A 20,864-nucleotide genomic window follows, 5' to 3' on the forward strand; every position below is an offset into this window, starting at 1 on the left:
CCGCTCCAGACGTCGTTTGGGGAGTTTCACTTCTATGAGCAGGCCCCATTAGTTGAGAAACCTGAGTTTCAGGAGATGGGTGATGAAGGGGATTGGGAGGGGTCTGAGGACCCTCTGACCCGAGAGTGTCAGTCTCATGAGGACTGGGCAGGAGACCTTGGGGAGGCCAGTGGCATGGACACCTCTCCAGACACTGGTTTTGTCTCTCCTCCTACCGTGGCTTCGGAAGAGGGGGCAACCTACAGTGTGGTGTTGATGAGGGCTGCCAAGGCCTTGGGCCTTGAGCTCCCTGTCGCGGCCGTGAGGACTAATCTCCTCACTGAGGTCCTTAAACCGCAGTCAAGCTCGGCCGAGCCTCTGCTGCCCTTTAATGAGGCCTTGACCGACGTTCTTCTGGGCACTTGGTCCAAGCCCGCTACGGGTTCGCCCGTAGATAGGAACGTGGCCAGACTCCACCGCCCAGCACCGGGCGACCCATGTTTCCTGTCCACCCACCCTACCCCCGAGAGCCTGGTCATCCAGGCCTCCAATTCCCAGACCGCATTCCCATCGGCACCGCCGGACAGGGAATCCAAGAGGTACGAGCAGTACGGCAAAAAGATCTTCTCGTCCCTTAGTTTGGGACTGCGGTCTTCCAACACCGCATGCCTCTTGGGCCGCTACACCCACTCTCTGTGGGATACGGTTGCGGCAGTGCTGCCAGAGTGCCCGTTGGAGGTACGGGCCAAACTTGGCCAAGCCCTTGTGGAGGGCCGGGATGCAGCAAAATATTCTATACGGTGTGGGCTGGATACCACCGACTCACTGGGTAGAGCGATGGCAACGACGGTGGCGGTCAGACATCACGCCTGGTTGAGGTCCGCCAACTTTTCGGCTGATGTCCAGAACACCTTGATGGACGTGCCGTTTGATGGCCGTCGCCTCTTTGGCGACAAGGCAGACCATGCGCTTGAGCGCTTTAAGGACTCCAGGGCTACGGCCAAGTCCTTGGGCCTCTCGGCCCCGCGCCAGCAATCGGCTGCCTTTCATTCCTTTCGTGGCCACAGAAGGGGTGTGCCCACACGTGCTGCCAGCCACGCTCCGCAGGGTAATACCCAACGTGGTGGCGGCCGTGGGAACCGCCGTCCCGGCGGTCGGGGACAACGGCGAGGTCAGTCCACACCTTCCATCGCAGCATCCGCCTCAAAACCCTCCTAGTCCGTGCTTTCAGGCCCATGTGACGCCAGTGGGGGGGCAGGGTTCGCCATCACCACCTCCACTGGCGCACCGTCACTTCGGACAGGTGGGTGCTGCAGATCGTCCGAAGGGGCTACTCCCTCCCCTTCGAGGCGACTCTTCCAGCCATGCCACCGCAGAACCACCGTGTATCGGGGGATCATTTGCGACTTCTGCAGAAGGAAGTTACGGCCCTCTTGGCCAAGGGGGCCATCGAGCGAGTTCCTGGGCCAGAAGTAGGGTGTGGTTGCTACTCCCACTACTTTCTGGTACCCAAGAAGGGCAAAGGGGGCCTACGCCCTATCTTGGACCTAAGGAACGTCAACGGCTTCCTCCGGAAGGAGAAGTTCAAGATGCTGACACTGGCTCAGGTCCTGGCTGCCCTGGACCCAGGAGACTGGATGGTAGCGTTGGACTTGTGTTCACAAAGGTGATGGCGGTGGTCGCAGCTCATCTGCGCAGGTTAGGGGTTTCAGTCTTCCCCTACCTCGACGACTGGTTGTTGAAGGCGGGCTCGCCCCAGACAGTAGTCAGCCACCTCCAGACTACGGCAGATCTCCTGCACCGGCTGGGATTCTCCATCAATGTGCCGAAGTCACACCTGTGCCCCTCTCAGAAGCTCCTTTTCATCGGAGCGGTTCTCGACTCGGCGCGGTTCCGGGTTTATCCACCCGAACAGCGGGTCCAGGATATTCAGGCTCTGATTCCCATCTTTCAGCCGTTATCCCGGGTCTCGGTCAGGTTGACGCTGCGGCTTCTGGGGCTGATGGCCTCCTGCATCCTACTGGTGCATCACGACAGGTGGCAGATGCGGGCTCTGCAGTGGGACCTGAAGTTTCAGTGGGCCCAGCATCAGGGCAACCTATCCGACCACGTCCTGATCTCGGAGGGCACTGCGAGACAGCTGCATTGGTGGCTCACGGACCGCGATTGGGTCAGCGGCAGATCCCTCTCCCTTCCCCACCCGGAGCACGTAGTTGTGACGGATGCGTCCCTTCAGGGCTGGGTAGGCCACATGGGAGAGGCGGAGATCAGAGGCCTCTGGTCTCCGGCGGAGGCCCGGCTTCACATCAACCTGTTGGAGTTACGGGCGATTCGTCTAGCACTGAAAACATTCCTCCCCTCTGTCCGGGGGAGTGTAGTGCAGGTGTTCACGGACAACACCACCGCCATGTGGTACTGCAACAAACAGGGCGGGGTGGGGTCGTGGACCCTTTGCCAGGAGGCTCTGCGCATCTGGCAATGGCTGGAACGCCAGGGCGTGACCCTGGTGGTTCAACACCTGGCAGGTTCTCTGAACGCCAGGGCAGACGAGCTCAGCCGTCTGTGCATGATGGATCACGAATGGCGTCTGAACTCAGACGTGGCGCAAGGCCTCTTTCAGCAATGGGGAGAGCCTTGGTTAGATCTATTCGCCACCGAAGAGAGCTCGCAATGTCATCAGTTCTGCGCGTTGGAATTTCCAAGGCGGCACTCGCTCTGAGACGCTTTTCGTCGCGAGTGGAGCTGCGGTCTACTGTGCGCCTTTCCGCCTATACCACTTCTGCCCAGATTGCTGAAGAAGATCAAGCGCGACCGGGCCCAAGTCATCTTTGTGGCTCCGGACTGGGCTCGAAGGTACTGGTATCCAGAGCTACTCAGTATGTCAGTCGATCCCCCGGTTCGTCTGCCTCTTCAGGAGGACCTTCTGTCGCAGCAGCAGGGGACGGTCCTCCACCCGAACCTGTCCAGTCTCCACCTCCATGCTTGGAGATTGAGCGGCGACAGTTGAGGCCATTTGACTTGCCTCCTGAAGTCTGTAACGTCATTCTGGCAGCCAGGCGTCCCTCCACAAAGTCGGTATACGCCTGCAGGTGGAACAGATTTGTGGCATGGTGCACAGCAAAGGCTGTGGATCCTCTTGCTGCCCCGCTTTCTGAGGTTCTTCTCCTCCTTCTTTCTCTTGCCCAGCAGGGCTCTGCTCTAGGCACTATCAAGGGCTACCTTTCTGCCTTTTCAGTCTTTCTGAGGCTGCCTGATCAACCTTCTCTGTTCAAGTCCCCTATTGTAAATAGATTTCTGAAAGGCATCACACACACGTTCCCTCCTGTTCCGTTTGTGATGCCTCAGTAGGACTTGAACCTGGTTCTTACGTTTCTGATGTGCGCTCCTTTTGAGCCACTTCACAACTGTCCTCTCCGCCTTCTAACTCTGAAGACTGCTTTCCTGGTTGCCATCACCTCTGCCAGGAGAGTGAGTGAGCTCCAGGCCCTTTCTTGTACTCCACCTTTCCTTTCTGTCCATCCGGACAAAGTGGTGTTGCGTACTAAGCCATCTTTCCTGCCCAAGGTTGTCACGGCCTTCCACATCGGGCAGTCTATCACCTTGCCAACCTTCTTCCCGCCACCGCATCCCTCTAAAGAGGAAGAGCGGCTCCACCATCTGGACCCAAAACGAGCGCTCTCATTTTACTTGGATCGCACACGCCAGTTCCGGGTGGATGACCAACTCTTTGTTGGTTACGTGGGCGCTAAGAAGGGGAAAGCGGTGCACAAGAGGACTATCTCCCGGTGGATCATCTTGTGTATCCAGGCATGCTACTCCTTGGCTAGAAAGGAGCCCCCTGTTGGATTACGGGCTCATTCCACCCGAGCCACGGCGACAACTGCCCTGGGCCAGGGGGTGCCCTTACAAGACATCTGTCAGGCAGCTACGTGGGCATCACTGCACACGTTTGCAAGACACTACTGCCTGGACAGCCAAGTCCGGAGGGATGGCTTCTTTGGCCGTTCTGTCCTCCAGGACTTTCTGGTGTGATTATTGGTTCGCAGACCCACCACCGGGGTTGGTATTGCTGGGGTATCTATTCTAAGGTAAGGAATCTAATACTAACGTGTCTCTTTCAGATGCACAAGTTACTACTTGTGTAACGATATATCTGTAAGAGACATTAGTTAGTATTAGATTCCTTACCGACCCACCCATCCTCCCCGTACTGCGAACCGATATCTAGGGTTAGGGTTACCCCCTTTCAGGGCCCTAGTTTCAATGGCAGCAGTGTTGGTTTTTAACATGGCTCTGCGTTTCTGGCGCGGAAAAGCTGTGTCTAAGAACTGACGTCGGCACGCGGTGGCGGCATCTAAGTACTCCGACGTCATCACGGCGCCCACGATGCCAACGACTGACGCGGAGCCGCAGACGACGCCTACCGACGCGCGCAAGGTTACTGCTACGCAAACATTTCTGGATCCAGTCTGACGCCTGGGGATATTCTAAGGTAAGGAATCTAATACTAACTAATGTCTCTTACAGATATATCGTTACACAAGTAGTAACTTGTGCATTCAGCACAGAGAGACTGCATCTGCTGACCTTTAGGGACTTGCAAAGAGGACTGTGCCTGCGGTGCCCTCTCATGGAAAAGCCTACGTCAGGACAGGAAGAAGTGACTCCAAGGGCTCCTGGTAAGCATCGGGACCACCAACAGCTAAGGTACCTTCCAATCCTCAAGGGTCCAGTCATGCAGGAACGCCTACTGGCTGCCTAAATGCCTGTTGGTAGACAGTCCTGACCTTCCCAAGGTGCCATAAAGTTCGTGGGAACGATATCCAAAGTCAAATTGGACCCTGAGCCACATAAAGTAAAGACCTACTTACCTGTAAGCAACCACTGTACCTGCTGTTACTGGGAGCCAGTTGACCGTGGCAACTGGACCAGCACTGGACTTCCCTGCTGTATCTTGGGTGATCAAGGCCTGAACCGGTCCTTGACATTTGTGGATGGAGGATGGCCCCAGGTATTCTCACTTCATCTCTTCAGGATCATCCGCATCTTCCGTATCCTGCATCCCCAGTGTCAGTATCACATCTTAGCTTGATCCGTGATAAAGGAGTAAAGTGCACCGAGGACGCGAAGACTGGACCTGGTAGGTAACTTTCTTCCTGAACCTAAGTGGTCCCTGTGACTGCCTCCCCAACCTGTTGTGACCCGTCCAAGTAAAGGGAAGGGACTGTTCTAGCCAGCTGGCTACTAGCTGCTAAACTGCTTACAGCGATTTATTGCACTTCTTTAGAGAACTACAGTGCTTTACTTACCTTTCAAAACTAATATGTCCGGTTTCCATCCACCCATTTTTAGGTTTTGCCTGGGGCACGGAGCTTTAGCTCCGCCCCCAGGAGAAATCTGTAGTCTTCAGTAAGGGACACTTGAATCCGCCCTCTGTTCCATTGGCTAGCTCCATAAATGGAGGCTAGCCATTGGAACAGAGATCTGTCCGTCAAGGCCGGACCAGATTCGGGGGCGTTCCCGAGAATTTTTCGCTCTCCACCCTTTTTGCCTCCTCATCGGGCGGTGGGCGTGTTTATTTTTTTCTTCTTTCTGCAGCATCCTTCCTCACACCAGCTGGACGGCTCTCCATGTGAGGACGCAGACCTGACCGGCTCTCTACTCCGAGCCGACACAATGGAAGGTGATTTGTTGCCAGTGCCCCTTCCCGCCCCTCTCCCGCTCTCCATGTCTCCGGACCCCGTTCCCGCCCCCCTACCGCTGCCTCGCTCTCCGTGTCTCTGGCCCCGTTCCCGCCCCCCTCCCGCTGCCTCGCTCTCCGTGTCTCTGGCCCCGTTCCCGCCCCCCTCCCGCTGCCTCGCTCTCCGTGTCTCTGGCCCCGTTCCCGCCCCCCTCCCGCTGCCTCGCTCTCCGTGTCTCTGGCCCCGTTCCCGCCCCCCTCCCGCTGCCTCGCTCTCCGTGTCTCTGGCCCCGTTCCCGCCCCCCTCCCGCTGCCTCGCTCTCCGTGTTTCTGGCCCCGTTCCCGCCCCCCTCCCGCTGCCTCGCTCTCCGTGTCTCTGGCCCCGTTCCCGCCCCCCTCCCGCTGGTGCCCGTGCGGTTTTTTTATGCATGTTCGGCTCGTCTTCCAGCCCCGTTCCCATTAATGCAATAGAAATGCAACTTGTTTGTTTAGCCTTGTAAGCTTCCTCTGACCCAATTAAACTAACATACCTAGGGCAAGGATTGTAGGTGAAACGCTCACTAGAGGAAACCGTGTCCATAACGACAAGGAGTAATGTGATTACCCTCTTGGCACAAAGCAAAGGGACAGGCCACAAGCACATGTGCAAAGAGCGTCCATATTTTCAGGTTAAGTGAAGAGGTGAAAAAGGCGGCAGGAAGAGAAGGCGAATTGAGAGGCGGCGAAAGGAGGGCAAAGGCATGACATAGATGGACAAGAAGTAAAAAGAGATGATCTCTCATTCGGTCAATGGCCCTGTGAACAGGGTTTCAGCAGCGGAAGCGCCATGCCTTACAAAGCTATGTGATCCGATTATGAACTGGTTCTGTGAAATCTCAAGGCCCTGCCTCCCCAGCCGTGCGGCCTTCCCCTTTCACCAGATCCTTGCTCATTAGCCACTGAACCGAGCAGGATCCCCTCGAGACAAAACATACAGTCAAGCAGATGTCAGGGCACAGATGGAACATAAGCTCTTCTTTGGCTCAGCCCGATACGCTCTATTTTTAGAACGCAAAAACAAAATGTAAAAAAATAAATGAAAAAAGTGTGAGGTGCCGACCTTAAAATATGACATCAAGAATCTGCCCGTCCTACACTGCACGGGGCAAGGATTCTGGCAGGAGGAGTTGCACAATTTCAGAGGAAGCAGCAACTTGTGGTCAAACATGGATGAGCAGAAGCTTCAAACACCAATGACGGACCTGTGTGCGACAAGTGAGCAGGAAGGGCTCATGAACAATGTTCTGCACAGCATACTCCTTATACAAGACCAACCGCGGAATACACAAACACCACATCTAGCGCCAGACACAACCCTGACACTTCTGATCACCATTTGTGAAATAGTAGACCATGGGTACCCAATGCAAGTTCGGGGGGGGCTGCTTCAAGCCACATTTTTGGAAATAAACAATGACTTAGTACACAAGTCACAACTTGTGTTGTGGCATGTGCAGTGCCTCCAATGGCTGGAATTTGAGACACAAATGAAGTAGCTATTAGAACTGGTTTGCATGGAATACTCCAATAGAGGCCAAAGATAAGGAACTCTTAAGGTGCACCTACTTAATGCTCTCAGATTTGGAAACATAAATATTAATATTGGAAACTAACCACTACTCTAGCCTCAAAATAAGTATCAGAGCCTGTGACCACGAAGCCTTCTGTCTTCAAAGTAGTAAAGTGATAGATCTGAACAGGCTAGAGGCAGCAGCCAGCCAGCAAGAAGTCCAGAAAAGAACGGTGAGAGGCACTATACCATGCAGATATCTTCCCAGATGCCAAAAGGTTACAGGGATTACTTTAAATATGGTTGATGGTTGTCCCCGTGTATAAAGATGTGGCAAAGGCTAAAGTATAACAAGCATTTACAATGCAACCGTTTTGCCTTTGGAAAAGTTAGAGCTATTAGCATTGTAAATGACAAATTTTTTATTTATGTCTTCGTTTTGAAAACCGATAAATAAATGGCATTGTCATTTACAATGCCAATAGCTTAATCTCTCGCAAATGGCACACACACCCACCCACAGAGAGCACCCCCACACAGAGCCCCCATGCACACACCCACAGAGCCCCCCACACACACACCCACAGAGCCCCCCACACACACACCCACAGAGCCCCCCACACACACACCCACACAGAGCCCCCCACACACACCCACACAGAGCCCCCCACACACACCCACACAGAGCCCCCACACACACTGCGAGCCCCCCACACACCCACACAGAGCCTCCCCTCAAACTCAGAGCCCCCCACACACCCACAGAGCTCACCCACAGAGCTCACCCACACAGAGCACCCCCACACACCCACACAGAGCCCCCCACACAGAGCCCCCCACACACCCACACAGAGCCCCCCACACACCCTCACAGAGCCCCCTCACAGAGCCCCCCCACACACCCTCACAGAGCCCCCACACACCCTCACAGAGCCCCCACACACCCTCACAGAGCCCCCACACACCCTCACAGAGCCCCCACACACCCTCACAGAGCCCCCCACACACCCTCACAGAGCCCCCCACGCACCCTCACAGAGCCCCCCACGCACCCTCACAGAGCCCCCCACGCACCCTCACAGAGCCCCCCACGCACCCTCACAGAGCCCCCCACGCACCCACACAGAGCCCCCCCACGCACCCACACAGAGCCCCCCACGCACCCACACAGAGCCCCCCACACACTGCGAGCCCCTCACACACACACCCACACAGAGCCCCCCCACACACCCACACAGAGCCCCCCCACACACCCACACAGAGCCCCCCACACACCCACACAGAGCCCCCCACACACTGCGAGCCCCCTGTGCAAGTTATACACTGTTAGAGATGAACCGCATAGGTAACCAACAGGTGTAAAAAGGACTTCAAAAGTGACAGACTGGGGAGAGAGATGATGTAGGAGTGAGTGAGAGAGAGAGGGATTGTGATTTCCTAACATATGTATGTTGCTTTTTATTAATGTTAATCGGAGGAACCTGAGTAAGTAATGTAGATGCTGCAGAAATCATTGTGCACCACAGGATCGAAAGCTGATAATATTTAAATGCTCCAATTCTGACATCTCCGCCCAAGATTTGAGAATGATGGCCTTCGGGATGCTTTGAATGGCATGAAGGAAATGAAGCAAGTGGGGATCCATGTCACCTCATACTGTGTTCATGCCACTAAGAGCTTGTGAGGGACTAGTTTCAGATACCCAATCTAGTCCCTTTTTATGTATTTAAATATAACCTTCCTTACTTGTGTGGAATATTCAAAATATGTCCAGTGAATTTTCATCCAACTAATTTGTATGTCCAGATGCTCTTCTGTCGCTTCTTTGATCACCTTGTCCCGCCTGCATGCCCAGTCTAAACATCAGATTGCCAAAATTCTACAATAACTTCCACGTCACATTCTGCATTTGTCAATTGAGTGGTCTTTAAGGCGTTCAGAGATTACAGATTTGCTAGTCCACCTCAATCAAATTTGAATCCAATAGTTGACTTTCCATTTTTTTATTTTTTTTTTATTTATTTATTGCAAGCAGGTCAGGATAGGTTCGTGCCGACCACCCCTCCAGCCACCTACGAATGCACCGTGAATAATGGTGTTTGTGTATACACTTTTGAGCGTACGAATACATGTGTACATACTTATGTGTGTATGTACTATGTGTATGCGCCTGTGTTTGTGCGCGTGTCTGTGCGGGTTTCTTCATGTGTGTACGTCTGTCTGCGCATTGTGTGGCTGAGTGAGTGTGCCTGTGCGTGTCAGCTCGTCCGTCTGCATGTCTCTCAGTCTCTGCATATGTGTCGAGTATCAGTGTGAGAGTGTGTATTGTGTGTGTGTGTCCGCCTGAGTGTGAAAAAATGTGCGTGCAGTGGGGCGGGCACACATTGCACAAGGGCTGTCGTGACGCCGTCGTGCCCCGAGAGGAGTGCACTATCCCAGGACACATTCTGTGTGTGGGGGGGCTCGCAGTGTGTGGGGGTGGGCTCGCAGTGTGTGGGGGGCTCTGTGTGGGTGTGTAGGGGGGGCTCTGTGTGGCTGTGTGTGTGGGGGGCTCTGTGTGGGTGTGTCTGTGGAGGGCTCTGTGTGTGTGTGTGTGTGTGGGGGGCTCTCTGTGGGTGTTTGTGTGTGGCATTTGCGAGAGATTAAGCTATTGGCATTGTAAATGACAATGCCATTTATTTATGTTAAAAAAAATAAAACATAAATAAAAATGTCAAGAGCAATGCCAATAGCTCTAACTTTAACAAAGGCAAAACCATTGCATTGTAAATGCTTGTTGTTGTTTTGTTGCCTATTTTGAGAGAAACATAGACTATTTTTATAAATTGGTGTCAGATTTTTATTGTTTTTCTGGCTTGTTGGCGGTTTTGGTACTTCTACGTGCTTTAAATTTGTTTCTTTGCTTAAGCCTAACTGCTCTGTGTGACAGCGACCCAGGGCGGACCTAAAGGTTTTCTTAAAGAAACCCATCTGTACCGGACATGGTGAGGTTTCACGACCACACCACATAATAATCCATTTTCCTACAACCTCATTAATGTCTTTACAACCTACATATAGTTCCTAGGGAAGTTCACAGCTTGGTAGATCTGTTGGATTGACATCCAAATGTTTGTATTCAACGCGTGGTTCATCCTTTATCAAGTTTGACTTGGTTTTGTTACCCTTCCCGAAGCCATGTGCAATCAAAGACCAAAAGGCCTTAATACTCTTTTCAATAAAGCCCACGTGGTCCCATTTTCTTCTTAACCATCTTACTTATTCCTTTTGATTAATTCCTTGAAATATCTATGCACATTTTTAATCCTGGAAGTCCATCCTTCTGTCCTTTGTTTCCAGGTGTGCTTCTAACACCTGTCAAATCAGTGAATGCTTGTTCCTGCACTGTGTATAGCCAGCCATTGATATGAGCATTCATAGTGACCCATCTGGGGACTGCTATTCGATTGAGAGTATAAACACCTTTTGATTAAATACTTCAAAGAGGTATGTTCATACAGTCCCTGCCTCTCTGTGGTCTTATTGGTAATGAGATCCACCTTTTTCCAATTTTTAATCACCATCCTGGAACATCTGAAGACCCCTTTGTCCTTTCTAAAGGACAGGTATTTTACGCTGTACAGAATATTAATCTTTCCCACTTAATTGTTCTCGTTTGTTTATCAGGGAGACACCCTTCTGTCTGTTTTCAGTTAAAGAATGTTAAAGTATCCCTTAGAAACCTTGTTTGCATCGGGGCATACAACTCCAATTTCAATTTGGACTACTTGGTAACTGATTGAAGACTTGGACCTCATGTCTTGCTATCCCATACAACAGAAATAATTAAGAACATTGTTTTCAAAGAAGGTTCTCTTTGTGTTGGCCATGTGTTAATTTACCTTGTTTTATGATCCTCTCTTAATCAACCTTTTGTTGCAACATGAAGGTATGAGATGCTGCAGGATAATGTTGAAGGATACCGTCGTGAAATAACATCCCTGCATGAGAAATCTCAAAAGCTTTCAGCCACCACCCAAAAGCAGGAGCAGATCATCAACACCTTGACCCAGGATCTAAGAGCGGCCAATGAGAAGCTTGCCATAGCTGAGGTGATTTTACAGTTCCCTTTCAATATCTTGTTGCTGGATTGTAAAACATTTCAAAATGTATTGTTCACAGATACGTTTGCAAATGAATTTTAACTTAAGTGAAAGGTTTCTTCTTCTGTTTCTTATTTCCTGGCTTCAGAGCAAACATTCACCAAAAATTAAACCACTATTTATGATGTTTAAAGTCATGGTAGTTCTACAGGAAGACCTGGTTTAATCTAGAAGGTAGTGCCCTAACTCATGGTGGAGATTTGTCTTTCGTTTGAGTCAAAATATAATTGTGGCTGTAATTGAGATGCAGATATTGGTGAATCTCATTGTACTGGTTAATTAAATCCTGATTTTAAGGGTTGCACAACATCTTATAAACGTGGATCTAATCTTTGATAATGGGGAGAAATGTTGTTGTGTACATGTCTCCCATACATTGTGAACGAATGTTATATTGCATATGGCACTTGCTTTTCATGGTGGTTTTGCTTCTGACATAGAGAAAAAAAGCCTTTGCTGCCTCAATAAGAAAACATTGCTTTGCCATATAATTAGATGCTAACCTCCGATACCAGTGAAGGTTTCTCAAGTCCCCGTCTCATTCCCTAAATATTGTAGTATAGGCGTCTGCAGAGCAGGTTACTTTAACTCTAACCAAATCAAAAAATTATAGTTTTGGTGGTATTGTATGCAGTCCAACCTGTAAATGATGCTGGGAAAATGTTGAAGAAACTGGGTGAGGAACTCTTTGTATCTCACTCAAGGATTTCTGGGGCAGCAAGTGTCTGAAGCACATCAAGCCTGATTGAAAAGGCTAGAACCAGAAGGCCTGATCTTTGTAAGAGAACAGGAATGAGTCTTACTGAAACCTGGGCCTCTTTTGAGGACAACATTCGAGTTGTTGCATAAGTTATGACTTTGGCGTAACGCTACAAAGTGTGCTTTCTCACACACAGGTGAACTCTGTTTAATACACCAGTGATGAATGTGAAATACAGGTTGTTGTAGCCCCGCAAAACACTACTTGATGTGTAATTGATATAGAAACATTGCTTTTGGGTTACTAACAATCCCTTAAATGGATCAGGGGCAACATGGAAACAGTAAAAAAAAAGAAACTTATTTTGGTATTCACTGTATCACTCACACACACTGTACTAAGAAGAATGAACACTTAACTAAAAAATATTTATTACTACAGGAACTAAAAAATATTTATTACTACAGGAACAATCTGGTTCTCAGTTTATCTAAAACAACTACATAGATTATGATAAAAACAGCGAGAAGGCACATTATAAATAACGAAAATAAAATGAACATTTCTAGCGTTCTAGACAATTTTAAAGGATATTTTTAGAACAACTTAATGTCTACTTCTATACTAAAAACACATGAAAGAGAGCAACTGGCAGTCTAGAGTTTCTTAGGAAGAGACTCACTACATATCTTGTTGGCTGAAAAGGCTGTCTTTATCAGCGTAGGCATGAAGACAGTGTCCCCTGCGAAGGCCAAACGCATGCTTCGGTAGCAGTCAATCAGTCTTCCTCCGAAACTCAGCTTTTTTGAGCTTCAAGCGAGATGTAGCATCTGCAAAGTGTGCTGGCAGTAGGTGTGACCGTCTCTGGCAGAATCTCAGGCAATAATCTGGGAGAAAGCTCTCTCATGACAAGTGGTCAGATGGAAGGCATCTTAAATCTTATCAGAAATGGGAGTGTCTGAAACATATTATATGCATCAAGGTATGGGTCCCTGACATTTACTTATGAGCATATAAAGTAAAAGGACTTAAATTCAGACTATATTATTTTGCTTAAATGTCTGTTAGGTTCTTAATTAATCTTTACATGGTGTAATGTAGACCTTGACCCAGACAAATGTTACATTTATGGTTATATCGGACTCTTTCACAGTTCTTTAAAAGATGAGGTTAGTCGACATCTGTGTCGAATATCAGACGTGACAGTGATTCTGCATAAATCGGGAAAAATTGTGGCTTCCATTGTTTGAGAGACAAAATGTTGGCCCCCATTAGTCGAGATGGAGTCGAGGCCTATATAAGATGAAGTCAAACCTTAGGAACTTTTTGTCAGAGTGTACTGTTTAACGCAAACATGCAGTCAAAAATGTTTTCGCTTCTCTGGCTAAAATGATGCCTACATCTTTGACTCTTATTTTCAATGAACTCCATTCTCCCCAGGGGCCTACTTGGACCATACGTTGAAGGGCTTTGTGTCCTAGTCATTAAGTTGCCTAGAGTGAAAAGAGCAACACAGCCACAGACAGGGTAACTTAAGGTGGGGCTGCTTTTCAAGTATTGACGAGCAGACCTGGTATTCAATGGCCCTGAGCTGGTGGATAAGGATCTTGGTGCATCTTTTTTCCCAGACATGCATGGACTCTGCCATAGGCATGCTGTGAGAGGGACTGGCCCAGATTTGAGGCAGGGTGTAAACTGAAGATTGTATGAATGGTCCTGGGTGAGATTGGAGTAGTCTGGTGTCATGTTCATGGGTAGCCTAGTTAGTGATCTGGGAGTATTACTTTCTACTAGTCTGAGTGAGGGGTTTGAGTGTTCAAAAATGGAATTTGTTCATGCACTCAAATGTGGATTTCAGGCACCCTGAGATAAGGTAATGATGTCTAGTATGGAGTTCATTAGCCCTTGAGTTTGTTTAGTGCGAGGAAAATCGTGTTTAAACTACATGGGACTGAAATATTTGTGCACGTCCTACTTGTGTTTTGTAGTAGTTCGATATTTGTAATGATTTAAGTTACTGCTAAGTATCCGTAATTCTCCTGTAAAATTGTTAGCATTTTGGGTGTTTATTTTACTACAGGTGAGAGGAGAAAACTTGAGGAAAGAGAAGGACATGCTGAAGATGTCAGAAGCCCGTCTGAACCAGGAGAGGGAGTCCTTAATTGCTGGCCAAAGAGGGCAGAATCTCTTGTACACTAATCTACAAACTATTCAGGTAAGTTACGAAATGCTTGAGCATGTTCAGGTTAGTGTCTGTTAAACTTCGTTTTGCGTGGGATCTGAGACTGAAATTGGGATGTACCTTAGTTGTGCACCAAATTGCTCATCCATTGTAATAGGAAAATCTGTGACTAGATTTCCTGTACACCACCAGCCTGTTTAAGTAAATGGAGGTTTATGTTTTCATTGTAAATCAGCCTCTAAAGTTCAATAAAATTTACAAAAGTACGTTTCAACTTCAGCTGCTCTAGGGCTAGTTTCACAGCTGGGTCAGGATCAAGGGCATCTGAAGAATCTTGATTATTATTTTATTCAAATTCCTGTGATCAAGTGGATCCACTTTGCAGGTACTGAATGAACACAAATGGTCAAAAAAAGCCCCCTGCAGTCCCCTTGAACTTTTCACAGATGGATCCTCTGCATCCTTTTATTCAGTTTTTCTGACGTGTTCTACAGCCATCCTTTTATAATGTATATTTTTGTAGTTTTTACTTTTTTCTTTCTTCCCCCAAGATTCAATTTCTTGTAATTGAGATTGATTGTGCACACTTTTTCTATCTGAAGCAGTCTGTTTTTTAAATAATCCAATTTAATCATGATTTCTGAATGAACCATACAAAGTTAAATCTCGCGAGTCCACATCCCACCTCAACCAGCAACACAGCACAAAATCCAGAATGAAAACACAGTAGTAATATCCCTCTCTATGTCCCCATCAACCGGCAGTATCTAGGAGTCGATAAAGAACCAACCTAACCCCCCCCCCCCCAAAAAAAAATCCTCCTATATTTATTGCAGTCAGCCCAGATCTTGTCATGTTTTTTTGGGCAGCTCCTAGATTTAGAAGTGGAAAGCTCCAAGGCAATGCAGTGGCTCAGTTCATTGGCCTTACGCTCGAGATACCTTCCCCCAGCTCTCGTGCAATCTCGTTTTTGGTAGTAGTAGACATATTTGAAGGAAATACTCTTTTTATTTATTGAAGTCTGTATCCTCGGTGATGTGGAGTAGTGCAAGTTTGGTTTCAAGGGCCAGTGGCAAACCAACACCCTGCCTAAGGTACTGAGCACTCCTGTCCAGTATGAGCAAAGCACGGGACAAGACCTTATAGTGTAAAGGAAATTGCATCTCCTGCCTCCACATCGAAGTTGGCTTGAGGAAGAGAGGGACATCTCTTCCTTCTAGAAACACTCATGCCATCACAGAAGGCAAACTGATATCTACTTCTGCTCCCCAGCATCCCAGACCAAGGTAAGGAGGTGTTCTTAGACCCAGCCACAGCTGGAGCTGTAACCCCCTACAGCAGAGAAGTACAAACACTCCATACAAGCCCCTCGATACTGCATGGGAAAATACCCTGTAGATTTCATAATCATGGCAACAGTCAGAAAAAGGAACAATGCACACACATCAACTGGGCCACCACCAGAAAAGGAGAGGTAAAGAATGGGTCTGTTGGTAAGGAGAATTGCCAATTCTGACACGCTTCTCTACCGCCACGGTCACCAGCAGTGGGAGAAAATTGAGTGTTTCATGCAACACCTCCCGGAGGAGTTAAACAACAGAGCCAAGGCAGGTATCCAGGAGAGCAATAACATCACCAACTCCAGTCTCCAATCAGTGTTGGACACAGCAGACACTGCCAGCAGGCATATATGCACAGACACTACCCTCAGAGGGCACACCTGGCTAAGTCTTTGGATTCAAAGTAGAGTCATCTGTGATCATCATGGCTTTCATGGTGAAAAACCCTCTTTAAACCACTGTGGATGTGGCACTTCAGCAGATAAAATAGAAAGGGAAATGAAACCGAGAAGCATTTCAGTTCAGGTGAACCTACAGTAGAGGAGGAATGCCCACCAAGAGACTGGCAGTCAGCACAAACAGAAGGCCTGTAGCCAGCCCGTTGCACAACAACCGTGGCAACACCCAGCGAGACAGCCATTTTCAAGGAAACAGAGAGGGAGAGGCCATCCTGCAAGGGGGGGGGGGGCTAAGAGGCAAGCAAACAAGTGACTGTCTGCGTCCACAACAGAGCTACATAACACAAGTTGGGGGAAAGAATATAAGGATTATTGCAGGAGTGGAGGTCAATTACCTCGTACAACTGCATATTAAATATAATGCGAGCAAATACAAGGAGGTGATGGACGGAGTGCTGAAACTTTTCAAACACTCACCCCCAGGCAAAGGTCTGAGTTGAATCCATCATTCTTTAGCTCAGTCTGCCACCCCAGTTCAGACCTAGCCATATGCAAATCAGTCTTGACCCTGTTCCTCATGGGAATAGTCTCGCCGGAACTGCCAAGCCAGGCATCCAGCAAATTAACCTGGCTGATGAGGGGGTGTTACCCCGAAATCGCTCCCAGAATGCTTGTTTCCGGGCCAGGGAGGCCCTGGCTCGGCAGTTCAGGCTGGACTATTCCCATGAAGCACAGGGCAAGACTTATTTGCATATGGCTGGGTCCAAACTGGGGTGTTGAAGTGAGCTAAAGAACGATTTTGGATTCAACCCAAATCTGTGACCGGGGGTGAGTGTGAAAAGTTTCAGCACTCCGTCCATCATCGCCTTATGTTTGCGCAATTAAACATGCACGGCTACTTCAGAACTTAAGACACAGCCACCCTCCCCCAAAGAGAAAACCATTAACTGAACAATAGCTTGTACAACTGTGATAGGAAGTCAAAGAGCTCACAAAAAAACAGCTATATCAAGAGTCCATGCAAGGAGACCAGAAGAGGTATCTACTAGGTATACTTCCTAGTCAAGACTGAACACCGAGAGCCCAACACTTCAAGATGACAACACTACAGGAGGTCATCCTGCTCCTAAGGAGGGGAATCGTAGACCTTTAGAATGCCTCCCAGCACATACCATTAAACCTAAGATGCATATGGTACCTCATATTACTCTTGGAGAAAGTACACTGCCAGTTCAGAGTGCTACCCTACTGAGTAAAATCAGCACTGTGTGTTTCCAAAATGTCTAGTAGCAATAGCCACATACCGGAGAAGACAAGATCTACACTTCTACCCTTATCTGGTCGACTCACTAGTGAAAGCAAGCTCAAGATATTTGACTGTTTTGGCATAGTGTGCGCATTCATTGCTCTGGAATAGACTTGTACACAGGTGCATGAGGAGTGACCTTCGAAGTACATGTGCGATGATCTGAGATTGTTTTTTCTTTTGAATTCTTTAAAAGATTTTGTTTGCAGTGTGAAGTCAGCAGTGGAAGGATACTACTTATCCTGTGTAAACAGTTGGACCAAGAAACTCGCTGACAGGACAAATGCAAGAGTAGACTTACATTTACATTACATTTACATTTACTTGAATTCCTGAAGAATTGACTCCAAAGCAGGGACCTGAGATAAAGAAAGTAATGAAATCTTAAGCAAGGTGTGGACACAAATGGCCCTCTATGCCTATATTGGATACTATAGTTCTGTTTGCTAATAAACAGTTAACGATGTCTGTTACCTTCAGCAGCAACCCCAACCCCAGGCTCCAGGATGCAACAAAGTCAAGAGGTGAAGCTTAAGGAGAAAGTCTGAAGCGTAGGAGAGAAAAAAACTTCCAACCAAACGCACAAAATGCCAAGATGAGCGGAAGTCTTTAAGGCAAAGTTCAATGTTGAATAGAGAAGAGCTGGGCACAAAGAAACCAGTACTCGAGCAACAAGCATGGAAGCAAATGCAACGCTGGTCTCTTTTTTTTTTTTTTATGTATTTTTTTTATAGGAATAACTGGAAATGCTTGCTGCAAGAAACTAGAAGTAATCTATCATGTTGCCATAGTAAGTGCTAACAAATACAACTTCACGGAATCTTCTCCCAACTAGGAAAATGTGGCCTAGAGTTTTTTTTTTTTTACTTCAAATTGGTTTTAAAAAGAGAACACTTATGCGGCTAAATTCATGCAATCATTGTAGTAGCACAACAACAAAAACACAAAAGAACTAATCTGCTGTATGCAACTTTTCAGTGACTTCACACACCAGGTGAGTCAACTTGCCTCAAACCTTTGAATGACCTCATGCACAGCCAGCTGTAAATGCTGGGGAAAGGATGTGGCTCGATCTGCCCCTGCAACCTCCAGCAAGGTGGCTGTCTGCTTAAGCCTCGGCCAGCCTAGCAGACTTTGTAGGCGCTGACAAAGCTATGTAGCTCTGAGCGGCAGTCGCTGAACCAGTAAGATGCAGCATAAATCACCTGCATATCTAGAATGGCGAGTCTTGGAACCTCGAGAACTCTTTGGATTTTCTACACGGCTGTGCCATTGTTAATCTCTTTGCACCTCCGCTTTCACATACACATCTCCCTGCACAAATTAAGTATGTTTGGTCGGGGAAAAGTAGCTATTCCCACAGTTGAAGTGAAGCCAACCCTTCCCTCCACCCCATCCTTTCCCTGCTTGTGGTAGTCTCCCATGGCAGTTGGAGGCATGCAGTAACCTAAATAAACATCCACATCTGAATTAGTTCAAACTGGTCATGGCTGGCCAGCGAGGCAGGAAGCCTGCGATATCTGGACAACGATGAAGGATTCTATTCAAGAACTAGACAAGCAGTGCAAGTTTTGAAAGCTAGTCTTCCTCTTTGGTCAAAAGCATATGATTTATTGGCAACAGAAGGACTACTAGTATTGCACCCTCCGTGAACACTTTGCTCAGCTCATCACCTTGTATGCCTTCACACCGGGAGAGGATATTTTCCTCTGGCCTAGAAGTAAGTCTGGGAAAATCTGTGGAGTTGGTCATCTTGGGGCTGGCCTGCAGAGCAAAGGACAATCTTCCTGATTGCACACAGAGCTGGATAGTCCTGTGTGGGAGAATGGCGTGACCCATGCAAGAACCTGTGTGGAAACATCTTGAAATACACTTGGGCTGCCCATGAGCCAGTTACTACCCTAGCCCTAGAGCAGGGTTCTCCAAAGTGAGTCCTGGAGGACCCGTGCCAGATTTTTAGTATATCCACATTTAGATAAATGTAGTTATCTCAATCTGGCATTGATTCAACCCTCCAGGACCGACTTTGGAGAACTCTGGCCTAGAGAATCAAAAAGACATTCGGATTGATGGGCTGCTCCATTACCTTTACAAGTCTGCATGGATCTACCTCAACCCACCCAGAGATCTCTCCAGTTGAAGTCACGCTTGTCTTTCATTATACTACTGGCCACCTGTACCTTGTGACTACCAGTGAGTGTCCCAGTACAGTTTACTGGAAAATCTCTACCACTGCTGAAAGGTTTTGAGATATGCATACATAGCAGGCATCTTGAAGTTTACTGAGCTGACTCTTTGCATCGCATATAAGATAAAGCTAACATTATTGCCCAGTTTTACACTGTTATAAGATTTAGCTGTAATAGTGTTGGGATCATTTCTCCTGCCCAGAAGGTTTAAAGTCTTCTTTGTTGACCACAATTGTAAGTTCCCTTTTACTTGCCGACAATGTTATTTTGCACGTTTTTACTCAACACTTTTTACTGTCCACTATCTAAGGTATTGCACAGCATATTTGTTTGCTAAGCCTGTCTTCCTCCTGAAGTAATCCCTGATTGCCCATCTTTCCTCCCCTGAGAGCATCACATGCTAGAAGTATAAAATGTGGCCTTTTTATTGAGCGTACAACTGTTTTTTACCGAACATGGACACCAGGGTGAAGCCTTCTTAGCCCACAGCACAAGGCTCATTAACCTGTGATCGTCCTAGAACCCCAAGAAAAAGCCTCACATATATAGTGTCATTGTTTGGGAGATTGATTTAAGTTGGACTACGGCAGTAAAGATTTTGATGTACTAGATCAATACCAGTCATTAAGCTCTTTTAAATTTGGGGTGTGTATTATTTTGAGAATGGATGAAAGAGTGCGTGGCGATCGTGAGAATGAAGATCTAGCTGCACCAGCCATTAACTATTTCAATGCTGAAAATGGTTTGGATTTTCCTCCAGTAACATTGCTCCATTCTAGAGTTTCAGCGCCTCCAACAATAGCCTATATCTTGGTCTGGATAAAATGAGGAATGGTTTACATATAAAGTCCTAACGATCTGCAGTCATTTTCTGCTGTTTGCCAATGCATTCAATTGTGATATTCTAGCTTTTTGTATGACACATATGTAGTAGCTGAATATTTCTGAAATGGTCATAAAAATAATGCCTTGCAAAGTCTCTTATGACATTGGCCATGAACACACGCTTACTCCAATCAGGATGTTCCGTATGACTGAGTATTTTGATTTTTGTGATTGCTTCTGCCTTTTTGTGCTATAAAGTCTTAAAACAAAATATGCTGTGCTTTAGGAAAGTCCTATGTTTGGTTTCAGTGCTTGGTTTGCATGTCCTAATCAGAATCCTAAATATTCTGCTTTCCTACCAATAGCTGACCTTGGAACGATCAGAGACGGAGATCAAACAACGATACAACAACCAGATTGAGAAGTTGGAACGGGAGATTGCACAGCTTAAAAAGAAACTGGAACATGAAGTGGAGCAGAAACATTTGCTCAGCAAAAACCAAGATGTAAGTTCTATAGTTGTTGGTTGTCTGACTGCGGTCTGGCCTGTGGCTGCCATGATAAGTCAGGAACT

The 20,864-nt window shown here is 47.7% G+C and overlaps 1 protein-coding gene across 4 annotated transcripts in view; it reads left to right on the forward strand.

The window, feature by feature from the left end:
• The window catches only part of TPR (translocated promoter region, nuclear basket protein), a 728,231-nt gene that overhangs the window by 151,290 nt on the left and 556,077 nt on the right, over positions 1 to 20,864 (forward strand). For all 4 annotated transcript variants that reach the window (XM_078642622.1, XM_078642637.1, XM_078642629.1 and 1 more), the window contains exons 18-20: positions 11,137 to 11,299; positions 14,131 to 14,265; positions 20,656 to 20,796. In XM_078642622.1, coding sequence (XP_078498748.1) covers positions 11,137 to 11,299; positions 14,131 to 14,265; positions 20,656 to 20,796 — 439 coding nt within the window. The remainder of the gene's footprint in view (positions 1 to 11,136; positions 11,300 to 14,130; positions 14,266 to 20,655; positions 20,797 to 20,864) is intronic.

This window comes from Lissotriton helveticus, chromosome 1_1, assembly GCF_964261635.1.
Source record: "Lissotriton helveticus chromosome 1_1, aLisHel1.1, whole genome shotgun sequence".
Lineage (NCBI taxonomy): Eukaryota > Metazoa > Chordata > Amphibia > Caudata > Salamandridae > Lissotriton > Lissotriton helveticus.